At 36.0% G+C, this 24908-nt stretch overlaps 1 protein-coding gene across 1 annotated transcript in view; it reads right to left on the bottom strand.

The window, feature by feature from the left end:
* tbx15 (T-box transcription factor 15) overlaps positions 1-24908 on the bottom strand; it is a 53726-nt gene that overhangs the window by 241 nt on the left and 28577 nt on the right. Inside the window, exons 4-8 of the mRNA XM_061879544.1 lie at positions 18894-19065; positions 11693-11860; positions 11548-11612; positions 3518-3615; positions 1-926 (exon numbers count right to left, since the gene is read on the bottom strand). The exon at positions 1-926 is cut by the window's left edge and continues 241 nt beyond it. Of these exons, the coding sequence (XP_061735528.1) occupies positions 91-926; positions 3518-3615; positions 11548-11612; positions 11693-11860; positions 18894-19065 (1339 nt within the window). The 3' untranslated portion in view covers positions 1-90. The remainder of the gene's footprint in view (positions 927-3517; positions 3616-11547; positions 11613-11692; positions 11861-18893; positions 19066-24908) is intronic.

The following is a 24908-nucleotide window of genomic DNA, read 5'->3' on the forward strand; positions in this document are numbered from 1 at the left end:
GGGCGTCTTCACGAGCTAAAAAAGCAAAAACACAAGATGATCCTTCTTTTCCGTTACATGGTCTAACTTTGCTCTCCTGGACTCCCGTCTTCACACCATGTGCATGGACATCTGGGAGGCGGAGCCGTACTGGCGCCCGTCGCAGGCGCCGCCCCCCTGTTGGCCGCCACCGCCGTTGCCGATCATGTGCACTGCGTCCATGTTGCCGTTGGACAGGTACTGGCGCTCGGCGAAGGCGCCTGGGGGGGCGGCGGAGGAGCAGAGCAGTCCACCCTGCGGCTTTTCAGGGCTGGTGGCCAGGCGGGGAGAGGCGGGGAAGTTGTACCCGTACAGGTTGTAGGGATTATGCAGCGAGAAGGCGTTGTAGGAGCCCTGCTGCACGTGGTGGTGGGCACCGCTGAACATGTGTGCCGAGGAGGGGGAGGAGCCTGACGGGGCGGACGAGGAGGCGGCACCGGAGCCGCCCCCCGCCTGCATCACGTACTGAAGCTGCGAGGCCGGGAAAGAGCCCAGCTGACCGCCGTAGGCATCCATCTTCCCCCCGGTGGCGCCCGTGACTGCGCTGCCCCCGCCACCGGTCATGCCGCCCTGCATGCCGGCAGCGATCAAGGAGGAAGTCCTTTGCGGCAGGAAGGACTCGGCGGGCTGGCCGGAGGCCACGCCGCCCCCTGCAGCCTGCAGGCGGCCGTAGGAGCCGTCGGCCAGGCCGCCGTAGCCCTGCAGTGCCGCCATGTTGCTGCGGGCGCACGCCGGGTACTCGGACAGGCCCAGGTTGCACAGCTGGCTTTCTCGGCAGCCCACGTTGAAGGTGTTGGGCGCCAGGTGGAAGGCGGGAGGGGAGCAGGAGGGGGAGAGCAGGTGGGCCGCCCCGGAGGGGGAGGGAGTCCCCGTGCTGGAGGTGGTCGGGGACGTCCCCGTGCTTCCGCCTGGACACACAAACCAACATGAGTGCTGAATGTGGCGTGGCTGGAGGGGCTGCGTGGGAGGAGGGGGCGGGAGGTGTTATGTAGAAAGTCAAAATGAAAGCAGCACATGCCTTTGATAAGTTCTGCAGTAAGGGGGGCGTGCACATGAAAAATATGTGAGGTCATGTTTTCATTCATTTCCCAGAGGGGGAAGGGGTACTGGGGAGTGGGGGGGAGAGGGCGTGCAGGTTAGTAAGAGTCAAGGTGCGACACTCAGTGACGCCATCTTGTTCGTCCCTCGGCTAACTTCAAGCTAGCAAACAAAGCGGGCAAAGGTCAACTCGTGACCTCCGCTGGGTCGCCATGACGACAGAGGAGGGCGAAAGCGGGGCCGGGGGGGGGGGGGGGGGGGGGGGGGGGCGACACGTTTTGCTTTCATGCAAAGAAAATACATCGAATACTTCCAGAAATACTTCAGCCACCAAATATTTTGAATTGTTTTTGTACTCTTTTGTTCATTTGACATGACGTCTTATTACAGAAACTACAAAAGTACTGATTCAATACTCAAGTACTAATTAAAAACTCAAGTACTGATCCAATACTCAAGTACTGAATAAAAACTCAAGTACTGATTTAATGCTAAAGTACTGATTCAATACTCAAGTGCTGATTAAATACTCAAGTACTAATTCAATAATCAAGTACTAAATTAAATCCTCAAGTAATGATTCAATACAAATCAGTACTGATTTAATACTCAAGTACTTATTCAAGCCCCAAGTACTTATTCAAGCCCCAAGTACTGATTCAATACTCAGGTACTAGTTCAAGACTCAAGTACTGATTCAATACTCAGGTACTAGTTCAATACTCAAGTATTAATTCAACACTGATACAATACAAAATACTCAGGTACTATATAAGTACTGAAGTACTGAATGCTAACTAAACACTGGAGTACTAATTAAATACTGAACTACCAATAAAAAAACCTTCAAGGTACTCAAAGCGCTTTGACACTTCTTCCACATACCTAAGTAATATTGAAGTACTGAAGCACTAATGAAATACTGGGCTACTAATTAAATACTGAAGTAATAAAAAAATACTTGTATACTAAAGTATTTATTATGTACTGAAGTACTAATTAGGTACCGAATACTATTTAAATACTGCAGAACTAATTAAAAACTGAACTACTATTTAAATACCAACATAATGATAAATACTTAAGTCCTAATTAAATACTAAAGCACTAATAAAATACAAAAGTACTAATTGCATCCTTAATGGTAACAAATGTACTAATACACTAAAATACGACATACCAAAACTTTAATTAGATACTGAAAAATGTATGAAATACTTAAGTACTAATTAGGTACCAAATACTAATTGAATAGTGAATAACTAATTAATTTCTCAAGTATTAATTAAATACCAAAGTAATGATAAATACTTAAGCTACTAATTAAGTACGTAAGCACTAATGAAATACTTTACTACTTATTAAATACTGATGTAATAAAAATACTTAAATACTAAAGTATCTATCACATACTGAAGTACTAATTAGGTACCGAAAACTATTTAAGTACTGCAGTACTAATTATAAACTGAACTACTATTTAAATAGCAAAGTAATGATAAATACTTAATTAAATACTAAATCACTAATAAAATACTAAGGTGCTAATTGCATAATGAAGTGTAACAAAAGTATTAATAGAATGAAGTACGACTAAAATACAAAAACTTGAATTAGATAATGAAAAATGCATGTAATACTTAAGTACTAATTACGTATCAAATACTAATTAATTAGTGAAGTACTGAAATAATAATTAAACACTTAAGTAATGATAAATAGATAAGTTGCCAATTAAAAACTGAAGCTCTAATTGAGTATTGAAGTACAAATAAAATACTGAAGTACTAATAAAATACTAATATACTAAGTAATTACACACTAAAGTGTAACAAAAGTAATAATACACTGAATTACGAATAAAATACTTAAACTTAAATTAGATACAGAAATGTTAATAAAATACTAAAGTACTAATTAGTTATCTAATACTAATTAAGTACCGCAGTACTAATTAGATACCAAACTTGATGTTCCGTGTCGTTAGTTGTAATAAATAAATATATGTTTTGAAATACCAATTAAAAGAAAGGTATTCATGATCAATAATAATTACTATTGTTAATTATTGCTAATAAATTAGTATTATTACCAGAAATCACACATTTTTCTGAGTTTCCCAGTGAAGAATGCATGAATGTAAACATTGTCATGTATAATATGTATAATTGATACAGCAATATTGTGATAGTAGAAGTAGTAGTAGTGGTAGTAGTAGTGGCAGCAGAAGTAGTAGCAAGCAAGCAGTAGTAGTACTAGAAATAACAATATTCAATCAATAAACACAAAAAAAGGTTAAAGGGAACATAAACCAACAAGGTTCATTTGAATATGCTAATGAGTCGACATTCAGATGATGATACTTCATACATAAACAAAGTTGGTGTACTTGAAATGACATTTAAACATTTTCACGGCGTGAAAGACGACCTTTGAGGCAGAAATAAAGCTTTGGGCTCACCTTGCTGCTTCTGCATGTTGGTGAAGTCCTCAAAGGTGAGCGTGCGCACAGGTGGCCTCCAGAAGGCGTACGTCTCCATGATGGCCTCCAGGCCCGTCCTGAACACACGTGGGATAGTAGCGGCGTTACTCCCCACAACGCTAACGCCGCACATTTGTCGACATGTGTCATTCAGGGTCCAATGTGGAAATCGTTAACGTTAGCATAGTTAGCATTAGCAGGGAGGTGCTAACAGAGTCCACCTAGAGGGGACTTTTTTTTTTACATTACAGTCTTAAACACAAACAAAAAAAAGGACAGAAACAGAAGAAAATTATTAAAAAGTATCAGTAAACAAAATGTGAACACAAATGTGGAAAAAAGAAAACAATCGTGCTCGGCACGCAAAATATGTGACAAACATTAACATTGCGATCCAATTTATTTCATAAAAACAAAAACAACTCACTGTTATTGTGACCAAATCGACAACGGTAAAGAGTACCTATTCACAATATTAGCAGCACTAGCTGCTAGCTAGCAATTAGCGCACCAGTTGACAGCCAGTGATGGGCGCACCAGCTGATAGCTATGCGCTAGTTGTTAGCTAGTGATCAGTTTGTGGGTTTATCGAAAAGCTGTAATCAATAGCATTTTAATTTTAACGCTTAATTATTATCGTAGCACATACCAATGAAATTGGATTCTTAAGTAGAACATTACCATGAATTGATTAACGTGGACCCCGACTTAAACAAGTTGAAAAACTCATTCAAGTGTTACCATTTAGTGGTAAATTGTACGGAATATGTACTGAACTGTGCAATCCACTAATAAAAGTTTCAATCAATCAATCAATCAATCAATCAATCAATGGCTGCGATTAATAACAACTACACTTGCTTACTAGAATTCTGCTCTAACTGTAACAAACGACATGTTACTAGAACATGTGGTTTCCGCTCCAGCAGTCAGGCTAATGTGCTAACGCTAGTGCTAAGAATCTAGCAAGGAACCAGACTTGGGGTTTTGAACGTCGTGGTTGGCCCCTGTCACGTCACGAGCAGGAAATCCGAGAGGAAATGTCGCGACAAGAAGGAAAGCTATCGAGGAGATGAGCTACAGCTAGCGGAAGTGTCGGCGGCATCGGGAGACAGACGGCAGCAAAACCCGAGTCCTGCTCAGAGGAAACTGGAGCCATTAAAAGCAGGCCGCTTTTTAGTGCGCACATAAATCTGCATGACGTTTCATCTGCAGTGTGGACAAACCTGCAAACCCCCGCTAGCTACTCACTTGATTTACTTCCACCCCTCCCCTGGCCACGTCGCGTTCAGGGATCTCGTCTCCCGTCACCCCTGCGTGTGTTGTTTTAAGGCCGCCTGCGGCTGCTCGTTAGTGGTGCGGGCTAAGTGGCCCCCGGCCGTCGGCATCACTGCGCTCATTCATGGCGCAAAGCTAACAAATGTCGCTCCCCCAGACGGTAACGCGACTTAAATCCCGTCCAAGTTAACAAGCTGTTTTCATGCGAAGGAGCTGTTGGTCAACATGAGCACTGACAATAATAACAAAGGTTAAATAGTATAGTTGTTACTCCCTCGGATATCAAGTACAATCTTATTTAGCCAGGTCGCATTCTGTTCTGATTGTAAAATACAAAAATCCAACGGGAACTGAAAAGTCGTACATTTTTGTGCACAGAACGCAGATCGCAATTTTCTCCGGATTGCCTTGAAATTTGGCGTGCTTGTTAAAGTACTTGAATTATCAGCGTGGGTCTACAATAGTATCGCCGCCTTTAATTTTGACAAAGTAATGACACTTTTCCTGCATGTGAGCTAGCCTCATTATTAGAACCTGATTGTTGTTTTTAATCGTACATAATGGCAGGAAGATAGGCAAACATAAAAGTACAATAAAGAACAATGGCATTCAGTGTGCAAGATTGACCTTGCAAACAATTAACGTGAAATTGTGTTAGCCAACATTAGAATTTACGCTAAAAGTTCTGGTTGTATCTCCCTTGGATATCAAGTAAAATCTGACTTAGCTAGGTCTCATCTTTTGCTGAATGTTACAAGAATCTAACCGGAACTAAAAAGCTGTGAGCCTGCAAAATAAATCTTTGTGCGCTGAACACAGGCCACAATTTTCTTCGGATCGGGTTAGAATTTGGCAAGCTTGTTATAGTACTTGAGATGTCGACGTGGGACGAAAATAGTATTGCTGCCTTTAAATTTGACAAGGTTATGACACTTTTCGTGCATGTGAGCTCGCCTTATTATTAGAACCCGATTGTTTTTTATCGTACATAATGGCAGGAAGGTAGGATACATAGTAGTTGAAGAAAAATAATCACATTTGGAGGCCAACATGTCAGAAAGTTTTTCTTTTAACAGTAAAGTGTACGAACATAAAAGCAAAGAGAGAACAATGTAACTGATGGTATACAGGGTTGACTAAGCGAACAATTAACGAGGAACGGTGTTAGCTACATAACAATTTTCGTTAATGAGTGTAGTTGTTACTCTTTCCGATATCAATTACAATCTTTCTTAGTGAGGTCTTTGTTAATTGTTTGTTACAAGAATTTAACGGGAATTAAAAAGTTGAAAATTTTTTTGCACAGAACACAAATCGCAATTTTCTTCAGGTTCTGTCTAAATTTGGCATCCTTGTTAAAATACTTGAGATGTCAACGTTGGACAAAAATGGTATCACTGACTTTAATTTTGACTAAAAGTTATGACACTTTTCCTGCATGTGAGCTAGCCTTATTATTAGAACCTGATTGTTTTTTTTACCGTAAATAATGACAGGAAGATAGGATACATGGTAGTTAAAGAAAAATAGTCAAATTTTGGGGTCAACAATTCAGATAGGCTTTTTTTAACGGTAAAGTGTACGACATGAAAGCAAAGAGAGAACAATGTAAGTGACGGTATGCAGGGTTGACTAAGCAAACAATTAACGTGGAACTGTGTTAGCCAACATTACAGTTTTCGTTAAAGAGTCTGGTTGTTATTCCTTCCGAATATCAATTACAATCTTACTAAGCTAGGTCACACTCTTTGTTAATTGTTTAATACAAAAATTTAACGGGAACTAAAAAGTCGTACATTCTTGTGCGCAAAACACAAATCGCAATTTTCTTTGAGTTCTGTTGAAATTTGGCGTCCTTGTTAAACTACTTGAGATATCAGCGTGGGACAAAAATGGTATCACTGCCTTTAATTTTGCCAGAGTTATGACACTTGTCCTGCATGTGAGCTAGCCTTATTATTAAAACCCGATTGTTTTGTATTGTACATAATGACATGAAGATAGGATACATGGTAGTTAAAGAAAAATAGTCACATTTGGGGGTCAACAAGTCAGAAAGGTTTATTTTTAACGGTAAAGTGTACTAACATTAAAGCAAAGAGAGAACAATGTAACTGACGGTATACAGGGTTGACTAAGCAAACAATTAACGTGGATCTGTGTTAGCCAACATAGCAATTTTCATTAAAGAGTATGGTTGTTACTCCTTACGATATTAATTACAATCTTACTTAGCTAGGTAGCATCTTCTTTGTTAATTGTTTGTTACAAGAATTTAACGGTAACTAAAAAGTCGTACATGTTTGTGCGCAGAACACAAATCGCAATGTTCTTCGGGTTTTGTTAAAATTTGGCGTCCTTGTTAAAGTACTTGAGATGTCAGTGTGGGACAAAAATGGTATCGCTGCCTTTAATTTCGCCACTGTTATGACACTTTTCCTGCATGTGAGCTAGCCTTATTACTAGAACCTGATTTTTTTTTTATCGTACATAATGACAGGAAGATAGGATACATAGTAGTTAAAGAAAAATAGTCACATTTGGGGGTCAACAAGTCAGAAAGGCTTTTTTTAACAATAAAGTATACGAACATAAAAGCCAAAAAAAGAACAATGTAAGCCCCCCACGACAAATCTCTCTTAGCGTTTCTTATCTTCTCATGAAAAAAAACTCTTTAACGCCTCAGCCATTGATCAAAAAAAAGTCTATTGTTTGAAAAGAAAAAAAAGATGTGTGGGGAATAAATCTGCTGGCCAATGGTAATGCGGACCAGATGACGGGGGGTACTTTCATGTGCATGGACCCCCCTTTTTCCCGACATGCTGACTCTCAGCACTGAGAGGAGAGAAAAGGACGCAAGGTGAAAAGAAAAGCAGCAGTGATGTCATCGCTCAACCAGTGAAAAACTAAAAATAGGACTTCAACAAGAATATTTTGCACAATTACGCAACATGAAGTTGAATAAAAGTAGGCATCAGCCGGGAGTGGGGAGAAAATGATAAAACTCTTAAACGACGAAAGCGTTCAACACGAGAAGTGCTCCTTCATGCAGTATTTCCTCCACGCCACAGGAGGGCGGCAGTGAGACGCGAGGGAGGGAACATGAAGAAGACAAATACATTTGGAGCATCCCCATTCTCACGCGGTTACGCGCCAAAAGTGAAAAATAGGAAGGGGGTTTTTTTGCGTCATAAGGAAGGACAGTCCAGACATGCTGGGCACCTCCACAAGCCTGTGTGGACAGTGAGGCGTGGAAGTGTCATGATTAGCCATAGTGCTAACAAGACGTAGCATGTGCTCTCTCGCCGTTTGGGATCACTTCGCTTTCCGGGTGAAATGTGTGTCGTTCTAACTTGAATTTTTTGGAACCGAGGACCGCCAAGCTGAAATTATTATTATAACCAAATATGTTATATGGAGTACATTGCGTCGTTTGAAGTGGCCCGCCACTTCGGTTAAGGTGTCCCATCAAGCCGGTTGAGGTGTCCTATCATGGCGTATAAGTGGCCCGCCGCACTGTTTAAAGCAGGGGTCACCAACGCGGTGCCCGCGGGCACCAGGTAGCCCGTAAGGACCAGATGAGTAACCCGCTGGCCTGTTCTAAAAATAGCTCAAATAACAGCACTTACCAGTGAGCTGCCTCTATTTTTTTTTTATTTTATTTACTAGCAAGCAGGACTCACTTTGCTCGACATTTTTAATTCGAAGAGAGACAAAACTCAAATAGAATTTGAAAATCCAAGAAAATATTTTAAAGACTTGGTTTTCACTTGTTTAAATAAATTCATAAATTTTTTTACTTTGCTTCTTATAACTTTCAGGAAGACAATTCTAGAGAGAAAATACAACCTTAAAAATGATTTTAGGATTTTTAAACACATATACCTTTTTACCTTTTAAATTCCTTCCTCTTCTTTCCTGACAATTTAAATCAATGTTCAAGTATATATTTTTTTTATTGTAAAGAATAATAAATACATTTTAATCAAATTCTTCATTTTAGCTTCTGTTTTTTCGAAGAAGAATATTTGGGAAATATTTCTTCAAACTTATGATTAAAATTCAAAAAAATTATTCAGGCAAATCTAGAAAATCTGTAGAAAATCAAATTTAAATCTTATTTCAAAGTCTTTTGAATTTCTTTAAAAATTTTTGTTCTGGAAAATCTAGAAGAAATAATGATTTGTCTTTGTTAGAAATATAGCTTGGTCCAATTTTTTATATATTCTAACAAAGTGCAGATTGGATTTTAACCTATTTAAAATATGTCATCAAAATTCTAAAATAAATTTTAATCAGGAAAAATTACTAATGATGTTCCATAAATTGTTTTTTGAATTTTTTCAAAAAGATTCGAATTAGCTAGTGTTTCCTCTTCATTTTTTTCGGTTGAATTTTGAATTTTAAAGAGTCGAACTTGAAGATAAACTATGTTTCAAAATTAAATTTTTATTTTTTTCCTGTTTTTTCCTCTTTTAAACCGTTCAATTAAGTGTTTTTTCATCATTTATTCTCTACAAAAAAACCTTCAGTAAAAGGAAAAAAAATTAACGACGGAATGACAGGACAAAATACCCATTTTTTTTATATGTAGATTTATTTATTAAAGTTAAATTGAGCAAATCGGATATTTCTGGCAATTTCATTAAGTGTGTATCAAACTGGTAGCCCTTCGCATTAATCAGTACCCAAGAAGTAGCTCTTGGTTTCAAAAAGGTTGGTGACCCCTGGTTTAAAGTGTCCCATCATGCCGTTTGAGGTGGCCCGCCAAATCGTTAAATATGGCCCACTACGTCGATTAAGGTGTCTCTTTGCGCTGTTTAATTGGCCTGCCACGTCGTTTAAGGTGTCCCATCACAACGTTTAATGTGGCCCGCCACACTGTTTAAGGTGTACAGTTGCGCCATTTAAGGTGCCCTGCCGCACCGTTTAAGATGTCCCATCACGCCGTTAAAGGTGGCTCGCCACGTCGTTTAAGGTGTCCCATCACGCCGTTTAACTTGGCCCGCCCGCCGTTATCTTTAAGATGTCCCATTGCACCGTTTAAAGTGGCCCATCACGTCGTTTAAGGTGTCCCATCACGGCATTTAAAGTGGCCAGCTACACTGTTTAAGATGTCCCATCACGCCGTTTTTTTAGTTTGCTCTTCACGTTGTTTAAGGTGTCCTATAACAACGTTTAAGGTGGCCCGCCACACTGTTTAAGGTGTACAGTTGCGCCATTTAAGGCGCCCCGCTGCACTGTTTAAGATGTCCCATCACGCCGTTTAATTTGGCCCGCCCGCAGCAATCTTTAAGATGCCCCATTGCACCGTTTAAAGTGGCCCGCCACGTCGTCTAAGGTGTCCCATCACGGCGTATAAAGTGGCCCGCCACACTGTTTAAGGCGTCCCATCACGCTGTTTGAGGTGCCCCGTCACATCGTTTAAGGTGTCCCATCACAGCATTTACTGTGGCCTGCCGCCCTGTTTAAGATGTCCCGTTGCGCCATTTAATGTGGCTCGCCACGTCGTTTAAGTTGTCCCATCACGGTGTTTAAGGTTCCTCGCCGCATTCTTTAAGATGTCCCATTGTGCCGTTTATAGTGGCCCGTCACGTCGTTTACGGTGTACCATCACAGCGTTTAATGTGGCCCGCCACACTTTAAGGTGTCCCATCACGCCGTTTGATGTGGCCCGTCACATCGTTTAAAGTGTGCCATCACGGCGTTTAAGGTGGACTGCCGCACTGTTTAAGGTGTTCCATTGAGCCGTTTAAAAGTGGACCGCCACATGGTTTTTCGGCCCCCAACATTGTTTAGGGTGACCCGCCAAATGATTTAAAAAGTTACCCGCCACATGGTTTAAGGTGTCCCATCAAGTCGTTTAATGTGTCCTATCATGCCATTTAATGTGGCCCGCCACATGGTTTACGGTGTCCCGCCACATGGTTTGATATGGCTCTCCGACATAGTTTAATGTGGCCCGCCACGTGGTTTGAAATGGCCCCCCAAATCGTTTAATGTGGCCCACAACATCGATTAAGGTGTCTCAACACGTTGTTTAAGTGGCCAGCTTAATAGTTTCAAGTGGCTTGCCAAAGTGTTTAAGGTCTCCTACCACATCATTCAAGGTGGCTCGCCACATGGTTTAAGAGGCCCCCCTACATTGTTTAAAGTCGCCCACCATATCGTTTAGGTGGACTGCCACTCCATTCAAGGTGTCCCGTTATGTCTTTAAAGGTGGCCTGCCACAATATCTAAGGTGTCCTGCCACATCGTTTAACGTGGCCCACCAAATTCTATACTGTGTTTTACCACATCTTTTAAGGTGACCCTCCAAATTGTTTAAAGTGGCCCGCCACATGTTTTAAAATGCTTTCTGGCTAAATGTATTTGTTCTTTTAACTTTTACAGACAAAAGTACTTCATACAACGTCATAGGTTTCACTTGAATAATATCCCATCATGCAATGGGGTCTAAATACTTCTGATTTCAAAACAAGTTATCCATGTAAGTACAAAATCTTTAGCTAATCCTTTTCCTCCAGTGATAACAATACTTGCAAGCCGTTAGTCGCTAGCAAGAATGCTACAAGATGCTGGTGTTTGCTTGAAATTTGCGGATACAGCTAGAAAGTGTTGAAAGCTATTAAAAGATAACAATTCAGGCCAAAGTGATATCATTTCATATCATTGATATCGTGTAGAGTTCAAAGCATTGTGTGGCGCCTGCGTAGTTAAACATGACGTACCGGTTCCTGCCCGAGTCCCGAAACCCTTTGGCAAAGGGGTTGCGGTCGATCTTGAGTCTGGTGATCTGCAAGAGAAAGAAGCCCAGACATGACTTGCAGGTTTTCGGACTGGACCGGGTCCGTTGCCGGGAACCATGCGGCTCACCTGCTGGTTCTGGTAGGCAGTGACGGTAGTAAAAACAGTCTCGGGGAAGCTGAAAGTCTTGACACCCTCGCCGCCGGGCACCGACTTGTTAGGCGAAAGCTCGCTGCTGAAGTCCTTCCTGATGACGTGGACGCGAGGCTGGTACTTGTGCATGGAGTGCAGGATGACCTGGAGGGGGGGGGACACAAAAAACTGATAAGCCGCGTAGCCACATTTACAGTTTTTACAATTTTCAATGCCAACATGAGAAAAGTAAGGCTCTGCTTTTCCAAAAAAAAATGCGTTAGCTTGATGCTAATATACATTGGCTTTGTTATTGACGCGCTACTGATTAGCATTAGCGATTTCAACGCCTCCAAATTTTTTAGGAAAACCACAACTATGAAACATGTTACAATCAAGCATCTGGTGCGTAATTAATGCAATACTTACAGTATCAACACTTTTTAGGGCACAAAAAAAGACTAGACTCCACAAAGACTGAACTGAGTTTCCAACACACCATAAACTGTACACTGCCATCTAACATCATACATAAAAATGAGACACAGCCATTGATTAAAAAAACAAAAAACGCTTCAATATAATGCACTAGCTTGATGCTAATATACATTGGCTTTGCTATTGACGCACTACTGATTAGCATTAGCGATTTCACACAGCGATTGGAACGCTACAATTTTTTTTACGAAAATTACATCTAAGAAGCACGTTACAGTCAAGCATCTGGTGTGTAATAATATAAAGTACTTACAGTATTAAAAATTTTTACGGTGCAACAAAAGATTAGATTCCGCAAAAAATGAACTGAGTTTCCAACACACAATAAATTACACACTACTGCATCTAATGTCATACATGAAAATGAGACAAAGCCCATCCATCCATCCATTATCTACCGCTTATTCCCTTTTGGGTCATTGACTAAAAAAAAAAAAAAACGCTCCAAAAAATGCGCTAGCTTGATGCTACTATACATTGGCTTTGTTGTTGACGCGTTACTGATTAGCATTAGCGATTTCACATGGCGTTTTCAACGCCTCCAAATTTTTTATCAGAACTACAACTAAGAAGCACGTTACAGTCAACCATCTGGTGTGTAATAAATACAAAACTTACAGTATTAACACTTGTTAGAATATTTGCCTACTGTCACATTTAAAACGTAACTTGAGAAAAAAAAAACAGAAAACGTTACACTCTCTGTTCATTAATGAGGGAGACTTTGTTGAAAATATTACATTATAATAACATTGTTTTTAAAAGGCTTTTCATGGTTTTATTTGGTATGATTACAAATATAAAGCTTGTTATTCCTAAAAAAAACAAGCTTGTTTTTATGAAATAAAAACAAATGTATGTATTTAAAAAAATTAAGCCAGAAAAATGTACCTTGTTTAAAGATGGATGATGAAAATGAAATAAACATTTATTTTAGTAAGCAAATACATAAAATTAAAGATATGAGGATGTATATTAATACAAAATATAAAGAAAATTCAAATAAAAAAGGGTTTAATTGAAAAATTAAATGTATGTTATTAAAAATATTTTAAAAATAAATAAATAAAGATGTATTTTAATAAAATGAAATAAATAAAAATGTCTTTCATTAAGAACAAAAAAGTATGTTATTAAAATATATATAAAATGAAATAAATAAAAATGTAATTTTTCAAAACAAATCAAATTAAATAAATAAAAACGTATTTCATCAAAAAATAAATGAGAAAGTATGTTATTGAAAATATAAAAGTATATAAACAAAAAATATATATTATTATGAAAATAAAATGAAATAAATAAGAATTATGTTAATAAAAAGATTAATAAAATAAAATAAATAAAAAACTACTTTTTAAATGAGGATAAAATGAAATAATTAAAAATGTACATTTAAAAAATACAATGAATAAATAAATGAAAATGTACATTATAAAATAAATGAAAAAAAAAATACTTTATATCACAAAGTGTGTGATCTCAGGGCAGAATTAGCCGATTTTAACAATGTTGAAGTTCAGCCATGACAAACAAACAAATGACAGCAGGCGCCGACGAGCCTGCTGAACGGCGGCCATCTTTCCAAAAAAGTGGCACAAGTGTCCTCGCTGTTCTAACGAGGACGTGGACGAAAACAACGGCAATGACGAGGCAACAGCCAGCGCCAGCTGATTGTTGTTCACACTTTGCGCGCTAACATAAGCCGTGCTTTCCCGCTCATGTTGGCCTACTTTCATCATAACAAGCGTGTCGTTGGCATACACGACGCAGCGAGTAGCGGACCACGTGTATCAAAGTGTGCATCAGAACAAAACAATAACGCTGTGCAACCTTTCCATTCAACGCACACATTTTTAGACCTTTCAGCTGGCCAGCAGCATCCAAAGTACATCTTTTTGATTTTTTCATGCGCCGCAGACTTTTACGAGCTTCTTTTTCTCTCCAGAAGTAACTAACGACTCCCAGCCACTTCCCCCCCAAAAAAGTACAAGAATAATAATCACTTGAAAGCGCTGGCAAAGGTTCTCTAGAACGCGCTAATGAAAAGCATGCTAGCCCTGGTAACTAACGACAAACATCTTGCAACAACGCCATAGCAACGCCTTCAAAGTGGCTCAAGTGCATACCAAAAGCAACAGGTGGCGCTGCAAGCAATAAAGGGCGAAGCTTGCCAGCCAATCAGAGGGCAGAGGAAAATTGTGTTCAGCAAAGGCTTTGCACAATATTAAGTTGCAATTAAGAGTTTACAAATCAATAAAAAAAAACACATTTATTTTAATCATAAATTATGTCAATGAACACAATTGTTTTGCTTGAAAAAGATGACACTTTTAAACTGCTCATTTAATTCAAATTACAGTAAATAAAAACATGAGTGAATTGGGTTTTAGCAGCATAAATATCCAAAATATTAAAAACATATTGTATTGTATTAAGTAAGATACATTTTATTTAGATTCAACAAAAAAATATATTTTTTAATAAATGTTTTTTTTTTACAAAAATATATAGACTACGAACCACCAGCAATAATACTATTGATTTTTTTTATTAGATTTTATTAGATTTTCTATCAATATGGGCTATCTTTTCCAAACTTTTATAATGCAGCAAGCACAAACAACAACATAAATAACCAAAACAAAACACCGTTTATTTAGAAGTAATGTGTTCACATATTTTTCCGTCAATATTTAAAACTCATTTTAAAACTAAAAATCAAGTTATCATGTTTAATTTTATTTTTCTACATTAAATTTGATTTAATATTTTTTTTTTCTTCAGTTTGTTTATTTTTTTCTTTTTTACAAATATCTATAGACAATCAAACACCAACAATAACAAAAATAACCCAACAATGTTTTTACTTGAATTAATTATTAGATTTAATTTTCACAAAAAATTCCATAGCACATATTGAACACAAAAACAAAACATTTCATTAGATTTGCTTACAATTTCTATCAATAAGGGCTGTTTTTCCCCCCAAAACTTTTAAAACACAGCGAGCACAAACAACAACATAAAGAACCAAAACAAAACAAGGTTTATTTAGAAGTAATTTGTTCAAAATTTTCTTCGGTCAATATGTATGACAAATTGTAAAACCTAGCACAAAATGTTACCACATTTTATTTTACTACATTCAATTAAATTCAATAAATGTTTTTTAACATTATTTTTTTTACAAAGATTTATAGACAATAAAAAACCAACCGTAATACAAAACACACAAAAAATATTAATTAGATTTAATTTTAAAAAAGTTATAAAAACTTTTATCATTTTTACAAATATTTTATAGCACACATTGAACACAAAAACAAAACATTTTATTAGATTTGATTAGAATTTCTATCAATATGGGCTGTTTTTCCAAACCTTTAAAATGCAGTGAGCACAAACTAAACCATAAATTAAAAGAAACAACGTTTATTTAAAAGTAATTTATACAATTTTTTGTCAATATATAAAACACATTTAAAAACTCGATTTTTTAAAATCATATTTAATTTTATTTTACTACATTAAATTAGATGTAGTAACTGTTTTTTAATCCGTATTTTTATTATTTTTTACAAAGATTTATAGACGATCAAACACCAATAATAATACAAATAATCTAATATATCTATATATAATTATTTAATTAGATTTAATTTTTTTAAAGTTATCAAAATGCTTATTATTCTTACAAAAAATGTGTAGCACACATTGAACACAAAAACTAAATATTTTATTAGATTTTATTAGATTTTCTATCAGGGTTGTAGTTTTTTTTTACAAACTTTTTAAAACGCAACAAGCACTAACAACAACACAAATAACCAAACAAAATAAGTTTATTAGGCTGTAATTTAATCAGATTTTTTTTTCTATCAATATGTAAAACACATTTTAAAACCGAACACAATACTGTTTTACATTTGATTTCATTGTATTTTATTACATTCAGTTAGATTTAATGGATATGTTCCCATTAATTTCTTCATATTTTTTACAAAGTTATATTGCACAGCAAACACCCAAAGAAAACTTTATTCAGATTTAATTAAATTACATTTTTCTATCAATAGTTTTTTAATACAAAGATTTATAGACAATCAAACACCAACAAGAATACAAACAGCCAAAAACAAAACAAATGTATTAAGAATTAATTTAATTGTGTTCAGTTCATTTAACTATTATAACTAAATTAAATTAATGTTTTATACTTGTTATGCACAAAAACCCCACTATCTATGCCAACAATAAAATAAAACAAAAAAAATCAATTGATTTGGTTTGCGTGTTAGAAAGCGTGAAATAAAGAAATTAAAAAAATAAATAGTTAAAAATAAAGGTAACAGATGAATGCAAGTGAAATAAAGACTACAAGTTTTCCAAGAGTTCCAAAAAAACCTCCAGTTTTTATTTCCTGTCTACAAAAAAGGCCAAAAGCCAAACAAAATATAATTATATATTATTAAAAAGAAGTGTTGGCAACTTGTTGTTAAACATTCCTACTTTCAGCTGTTTAACTTTTTTATAGAAATAATTAACGATGGAGAGGAGACAAGCTTCAACTGGAATCAAATCCACATTTTCTGAAAGTCACTTCCTGTTATAAATGGTTTATAGTCCAACAAAACAACATCAAATCTATTTTTTTAATATAAAACCAGGGCTAGAATTATGCTGAGGAAGTTAGCATTGACACTTTCACAAACAATAGACTGTTTTCACGCTAAAGGAGTTGAAAAAAAAAAAAGAAAACTTGATACTTGTTTCTGGAACCGACAGTCATTTTATTGGAACTAAAAGCAGGTCACGCCCAGTAAAACTAATGAAAGAGGAAACAATTAAATGTCAAAGCTAAACTAGGGAGCATGCTAACATTAGCAGGTATCTACATGGGTCGGCAGATAGCGTGGCGTCTATAACGGTTCCACAAATCAAACGTATGAGTTTTTGAAAACATTTAGGACGATTAAATCTACGGAAAATGACGATAACTTACGTGTGACGAATTAGTCTTTAGTGATGCTAATGTATGTGTTTGCATAAACATCGTAACTACTATCTTCAGTGAAGACAACACATACGCCTAAAATGTACATGTTTTTGTGAACATCAACGACAAATACGTTTATGATAAATCACGCTAAGTCACGTGTTTTTGCAAACATCAGAGATAAATACGTCTACGAAGAATGACGCTAACTTGTGTGTTCTGGTAAACATTAAAGACAAATACATCTATGATGACTAATGCCAACTTACGTGTTTTCGTGAACATCAAAGACAACTACTTGTACATCTGCGAAAAATGCTGCTAAGTTATGTGTTTTCGTAAACATCAAAGACAATTCAATCTACGATGAATGATGCTAACTTATTTGTTTTTTTAAACATCAAAAACAAATACATCTACGATGAACGACGCCAACTTACGTTTTCGTAAACATAAAAGACAACTACTGCGAAGAATTACGGCAATTTATGTGTTTTCGTAAACTTCAGAGACAATGATTCTATAATGAATGATGCTAACTTACATCAATCAATCTAAGTTTACTTATATAGCCCTTGAACACAAATGTCTCAAATTGTTGCACTAACCACAATGACATCCAAACGTACATGTTTTTGTAAACATCAAAGACAGATACATCTACGATAAATGACACTAACTACTGAGAAGAATTACGCCAACTTTTCGTAAACATCAGAGACAATTAATCTACGATGAATGTCGCTAACTTACATCATTCAATCTACGTTTACTGATATAGCCCTTAATCACATATGACAAAAGACATCTACCATAAATCACGCTAAGTTACCTGTTTTGGTAAACATCAAAGACATCTATGATGAATGACGCCAACTAAAAGGTTTTTGTACAAATCAAAGACGAATACGGCTACGAAGAATGACGCTAAGTTACGTGTTTTCGTAAACATCAAAGACAAATACATCTACGATAAATCACGCTAACTATTGTTTTCAAAAAAATCAAAGACATCTACGAAAATTCATGCTAACTTATGTGTTTTCACAAACATCAAAGACAAATACATCCACGATAAATCTTGTGATTTTGTAAACATGAAAGGGTAATACATCTACGATGAATGACGCTAACCTATGTGTTTTCGTAAACATCAAAGAAAATGAAATCTACAATGAATGACGCTAATGTACGTGTTTTTGTAACATAAAAAACAATTATGTTTATGATGAATAATTCTAACCATATAGACAATTTAGTGTTCAGTGACGTTGGTGTACGTGTTTGCATGAACACCGTAATTACTATCTTCAGTGACGACAACACACGTTTGTAGTGATTTAATTGGAACTAAAAGCAGGGCCCAGTAAAGCTCGTACAAGCAAGCTAAGTGATTAGAAGATGCTAACATTAGCTAGCAAAATTGCTAGCAAAGCATTCAACTTCAGTATAACACTGCCCCCTATTGATGTGGAGTTCACTATCGTCTTTTCTGACTTCGGCAAAATATAATGTCACAGATAAACTAGCGATACTAACATTAGCAGGTAGCTCGCTATGTCGGCAGACAGCCTGGCGTCCCACAAAGTTGACCCCCGGTGGGCCCCCGCTTTTGAATATCGACACGCTCTTTAAACATTTCCGTAGGTTAGGATATTATTTCTTTTCGTCAAGCAAATGGACAGAAGTCGTTTTCCTTACGTGTCCTTGGTCGTCCAGCTCGTTGTTGGTGAGTTTGAGCTTGTCGAAGCTGACCACCTGCCTCATCCACGTGTCCCCCGACGCCAGCGAGTCCGGGTGGATGTAGACGCGCGGCGGCACGGGCGAGTCGGCGTTCCCTGCCACCATCCACTTGGAGCTGTGGTACACGTACCTTCAGGACAAAACAACAAGCTGGCGTCAACGGGACAACCCAAAGTCATCCTTAGTCGATGTCTTCGTCAAATTAAACCCCGAAAAAGAGCCTGGTTTACTTTTTAAGGATCCAAGTGTTAAAGGCCTACTACCCACCACACAGTCTGATAGTTTATATATCAATGATGAAAAATTAACATTGCAACACATGCCAATACGGCCTTTTTAGTTTACTAAATTACAATTTTAAATTTCCCGGGAGTTTCGTCTTCGAAACGTCGTGTAATGATGACGTGTACGCAAGACGTCACAGGTTTTTAGGAAATATGAGCGCTACACACACAGCTAAATGTCGTCTGCTTTAACGGCATAACTACACAGTAGTCTGGACATCTGTGCTGCTGAATCTTTTGCAATTTGTTCAATTAATATTGGAGAAGTCACAATAGAAAGATGGAGTTGGGAAGCTTTAGCCTTTAGCCACACAAACACATGGTGATTCCTTGTTTAAAATTCCTGGAGGTGAAACTTTCCCATGGATCACAGCGGTCCAGAGAACATGGATCCCGACCACATGTCAACCAGCAGGTTTCGGTGAGAAATTTGTGGTTAAAAAGTCAGTTCTTACCGGAGAAAAGCTGAGCTTGTGCCGTCCATAGCTGCCGTCGACTCCCCTGAGAAACTGCGCCTCAACAACACTTCCGACTATCAGGTACTATTAAACTCACTAAAACACTAGCAACACAATAGAAAGATAAGGGATTTCCCGGAATTAACCTAGTAAATGTGTCTAAAAACATCGGAATCCGTCCCAGTGCAATCGCGTTTTTTTTTTCTTCTAGTCCGTCGCTATCAATATCCTCAAACACGAATCTTTCATCCTCGCTCAAATTAATGGGGAAATTGTCGTTTTCTCGGTCCGAATAGCACTTTTTGTTGGAGGCTCCCATTAAAAACAATGTGAATATGTGAGGAGCCATCAAACATGTGACGTCATCGTTTGCGACTTCCGGTAGAGGCAGGGCTTTTCTCTTAGCACCAAAAGCTGCAAACTTTATCGTGGATGTTCTCTACTAAATCCTTACAGCAAAAATATGGCAATATCGCGAAATGATCAAGTATGACACAGAATGGACCTGCTATCCCCGTTTAAATGAGAAAATGTCATTTCAGTAGGCCTTTAAGCTAGCTCAATGTTAATGTTGATATTTGTTTTACGATTTCAAAAACCTACTCTAGGTTAAATCATTAGCCGTGTAAGGCAGTAATAGTGACATAAGCTAACATTTCTAGTGGTCCAATGCTAATAATGGAACAGAATGTCATTTAATATTTACTTACATTTCAAGCCACAAATTGTACCTCAAAAATGTTTTTATACAACAAACTAACACAACACAAATGCTTCATTTGCGAAAAATTTTTTAATTTAACTCCGAGTACTTCATGAAAGCTGATAAACGTTTAATTACCCACATTTTGTTTTGTGACGTCTTGTTTACAATGGATCGTAGCATGAATGCTACATTAACTAACATTTCAAGCCACAAATTTTATCACAGAAATGTTTTATTACAATAGAATGCTACAATTGCCTACATTTTTTTTTTCCCCTCCCAACCCCCCCCCCCCCCCCCCCCCTTGTTTACTGTATCTCATCTTTTTTGTAAGGGGCGCTGGAAGCCGGCAGACCCGTCAGCGATCCTGTTCTGTCTCCCTAATGTTTGTCTGATCTTGAATGGGATTGTGCTGAAAATTTTTATTTTCCTGAAGGAACTCTCCTGACGGAATATATAAAGTACTATCTAATATAATCTAATTATTTTCAAGTGACGCCGAGTACTTCCTAAAATGTGATAAACATTTAACTATACACGTTTTGTTTTGTGGCGTCTTGTTTACCATGGATTGTAGTGTAAATACTACATTAGCTAACATATTGAGCCATGAATCGTATCTCACAAAGGGTTTTATTACAATAGACTAACACAACACAAATGCTACATTTGCGAACATGCTTCTCAACTAACTTTGAGTACTTCATTAAATTTTACCAACGCCCAATGATAAACGTTTTGTTTTGTGGTGTTTTGTTTACAATGGACCATAGCTATATATATATATATATATATATATATATATATATATATATATATATATATATATATATATATATATATATATATACATATATGTATATATTAGCTAACATTTCAAGTCACAAATTGTATCTCAGACATGTTTTTATTACAATAGACTAATACAATAAGAACGCTACATTTGTTAACGTTTCTGGCAACTAACTCGAGTTTTTGTTGAAATCTGAATGTTTAATTAAACGCGTTTTGTTTCGTGGCTTCTTGTTTACAATGGTCTGTACCATAAATAGTGTATTAGCTAAAATTTTAACCCACAAATTGTATCACAGGGATGTTTTTGTTTTATTGGACTAACACAACCCAAATGCTACCTTTGCTAACATCCCGGCCAGCCAAAGACCGAGCATTTCATAAAATGTGAATGTTTAATGATACACGTTTTGTTTTGTGGCTTCTTGTTAACAATGTATTGTAGCAGCGATGCTATATTAGCTGAAATTTCATACCACACTTTGTCCTTAAAAAATATTTTATTACAACAGAAAAAACCCACAAAAATACCACATTTGCTAACATTCTTTACAGCTAACTCTGAGTACTTCATGAAATTTGATAAACATTTAATTATCTTGTTTACTATGGATTGTAGCGTGAATCCTATATTAGCTAACTTTTCAAGCCACAAATTGTTTCTCAGAGATGTTTTATTACAACAGACTAATACAACACAAATGCTACATTTGCAAAAATTCCTGCCGGTTAACTCCGAGTCTTTCATGAAATCTGATAAACGTTTAGTTATACACATTTTGTTCTGTGGCGTCTTCTTAATAATGGACAGGAGCATGAATGCTATATTAGCTAACAATTTAAAGCCACAAATTGTATCTCAGAAATGTTTTTATTACAATAAACTAACACAACACGAATGCTACATTTGCTAACATTATTTTCAACTAACTCCAAGTATTTCATGAAACGTGAACGTTTAATTATAAACGCTTTGTGCCGTCTTGTTACCAATGGACAGTAGCATTACTGCTATATTGGCAAACATTTTGAGCCAGAAATTGTATCTCATATTTTTTTTTATAACAATAGACTAACAAAACCCAGATGCTACATTTGCTAACATTCTTTTCAGTTAACTCCCGAATATTTCATGAAATGTGAATGTTTAATTATACACCTTTTGTGGCGTCTTGTTACCATGGAGTAACAAGACGCTATATGAGCTAACATTTTGAGCCAGAAATTGTTTCACAGAATTGTTTTAATTACAATAGACTAACAAAACACAAATGCTACGTTTGCTAACATTATTTTCAACTAACTCCAAGAATTTCATGTTTTGTGGTGTCTTTTTTACAATAGACAGTAGCATGAATGCTGTATTAGCTAACATTTCAAGCCACAAATTGTACCTCAGAAACGTTTTGTTGCAAAAGACTAACACAACACGAATGCTACATTAGCAAAGATTGTTTTCAAATAACTTAGTGTATTCCATGAAATGTGAATGTTTGCTTTGTGACGTCTTGTTTAAAGTGGCTTGTAGCATAAATGCTATATTAGCTAACATTTTGAGCCACAAATTGTATCTCAGAAATGTTTTTATTACAATAGACTAACACAACACAAATGCTACATTTGCTAACATTTGTTTCTAACACCTGAGCCTTTCATAAAATGTGAATTTTTAATTACACACATTTTGTTTTAGTGGCATCTTATTTACAATGGATCGTAGCCTGAATGCTACATTTGCTAATATTTCAAGCCACAAGTTGTATCTCAGAAATGTTTTATTACAACAGACTAACACAACACGAATGCTACATTTACTAACATTCTTTTCGGTTTACTTCCGAATATTTCATGAAATGTGAACGTTTACTTGTACACGTTTTGTGGCGTCTTGTTAACAATAGATGGTAGCATGAATGCTACATTTGCTAACATTTCCATTCCAACAGAAGGACCTAGCAGGCGTGTTTATTGTCGTCACTTTTTTTGCTCACTTCGTCATGTGGCTAAAATGTAGCAAACAATCTTAATAATAATAATACAACTGCGACTCCTGGAGTGCTACATGAGCTAGCTGCTTTAGTAGCAATGATGCAGCGTGTTTGCTAACAAGAATTGACAGTTTCCAGCTGCCGTATAATTATTCCCTCCGTGGATAAACGTTGTGAATTTGTGTCGATTTGTGTGAAAAGTGACAAATGTGCGGCACAGAAACAGAAAACTTTCTCACATGAAGTTGAAAGCGAGGTCGATGATTTAAACACATAAGCTATTAATTAGCCGGCGCTAACAGCTTTACAACACGTTATGAGCATCTATTTATTCTCTTTGGGACATTTTTTTCTCACAGTTATTACTGGCTTCTTATTTTAGGTAGTGGGATAAAACACTAATTTTTCAGTTTTTTTTATGGCAACTTTTAGCGCTTCAAACTGTTGTAATGTGTACACTCGTCACAATAAGGGCGTTTTGGGAGCAAAAATAAACATTTAACCACCTGTTCCAGCTTCTTTTGTTTTAACCCTTTGCTAAAATAACCCAGGGGCAAAGTGACATATGGCCTTTAAACATAAGTACACAAACTTGAACACACACTTTTATTATTTTTTCAAAAGCGTTTATTATATTATTGCATTATTGTATAAAGACAATATATATTTGCTTATTTTATTTAATCTTATTTGCTTTTGTTATAATGTAGTTATGATAATGTCATTTTTATTTTATCATATTTATCATATTCTCACATATACTGTAAATATGGCTTTTTATATCATTAAATTGTATTCTGTTAGCATCTATGATCATCAATATATTTTAATTATTAACTCTTAGACATATTGCATTTTTGACACTTTTCGGGACTTTAAAAAAAATGCAAATATTACTTTTGCAAATGTTTTTTTTTTTTTTCATTTCTTAAAACTCAATGATATTACATAAAAATACATCAGAATACGTAACATTTCGAATATATGTATACCGTTACATTTCAAACGTAATTTAAAAAAACAATGTGTAATGTTCTATTAATAATATAAACAATATCTTAAAAATGATAACTTTAAATTATTCTAAAATAGTTATTTCAATAATATGTTTTATTTTTTTCTATACCATTAAGATTTTTATTGACATATTTTCTAAGTTTTCTTTTTATCGGCCAAAATAAACGACGTGTTTCCTTTACTTTCTGACTTGAACCTTAACTTTTTTTGCTTTTGTTATCATAATGTAATTATTTTATTATATTTTATTCGATACAATTTATTTACATTTTTTAAAACTCAATAATACGGCATAAAATATGTCGTATAAAAAAATACATAATACACCAAACCCACGTTTAGAATATTGGTAAACTGTCACATTTAAAACTTCATTTTAGAAATGTAATTATAATATTTTAATATCAATATATACAATAGTATAACAATTTGAAAATTTAATTTGATTAAAATAGTTGTTTTAATGACATGTTCTATTTTATTCTATTAGTTTATTTTATTTTATTCTATACAGTTTATTTACATGTTTTCAAACACAATAATACTACATAAACGTATGTGATATAATAACTACATCATACACCAAACACACATTTAATATAGTTGTCTGCTGTCATATTTACAACGTATTTTTTAAAACTAAATATAATATTTTAATAATATGATAAAAAAAATCTAATAAAAATTATAGCATTCAATTATATTACAATATTTATTTTAATTACATT

Source organism: Nerophis ophidion, linkage group LG19 (assembly GCF_033978795.1).
Source record: "Nerophis ophidion isolate RoL-2023_Sa linkage group LG19, RoL_Noph_v1.0, whole genome shotgun sequence".
Classification (NCBI taxonomy): Eukaryota; Metazoa; Chordata; class Actinopteri; order Syngnathiformes; family Syngnathidae; genus Nerophis; species Nerophis ophidion.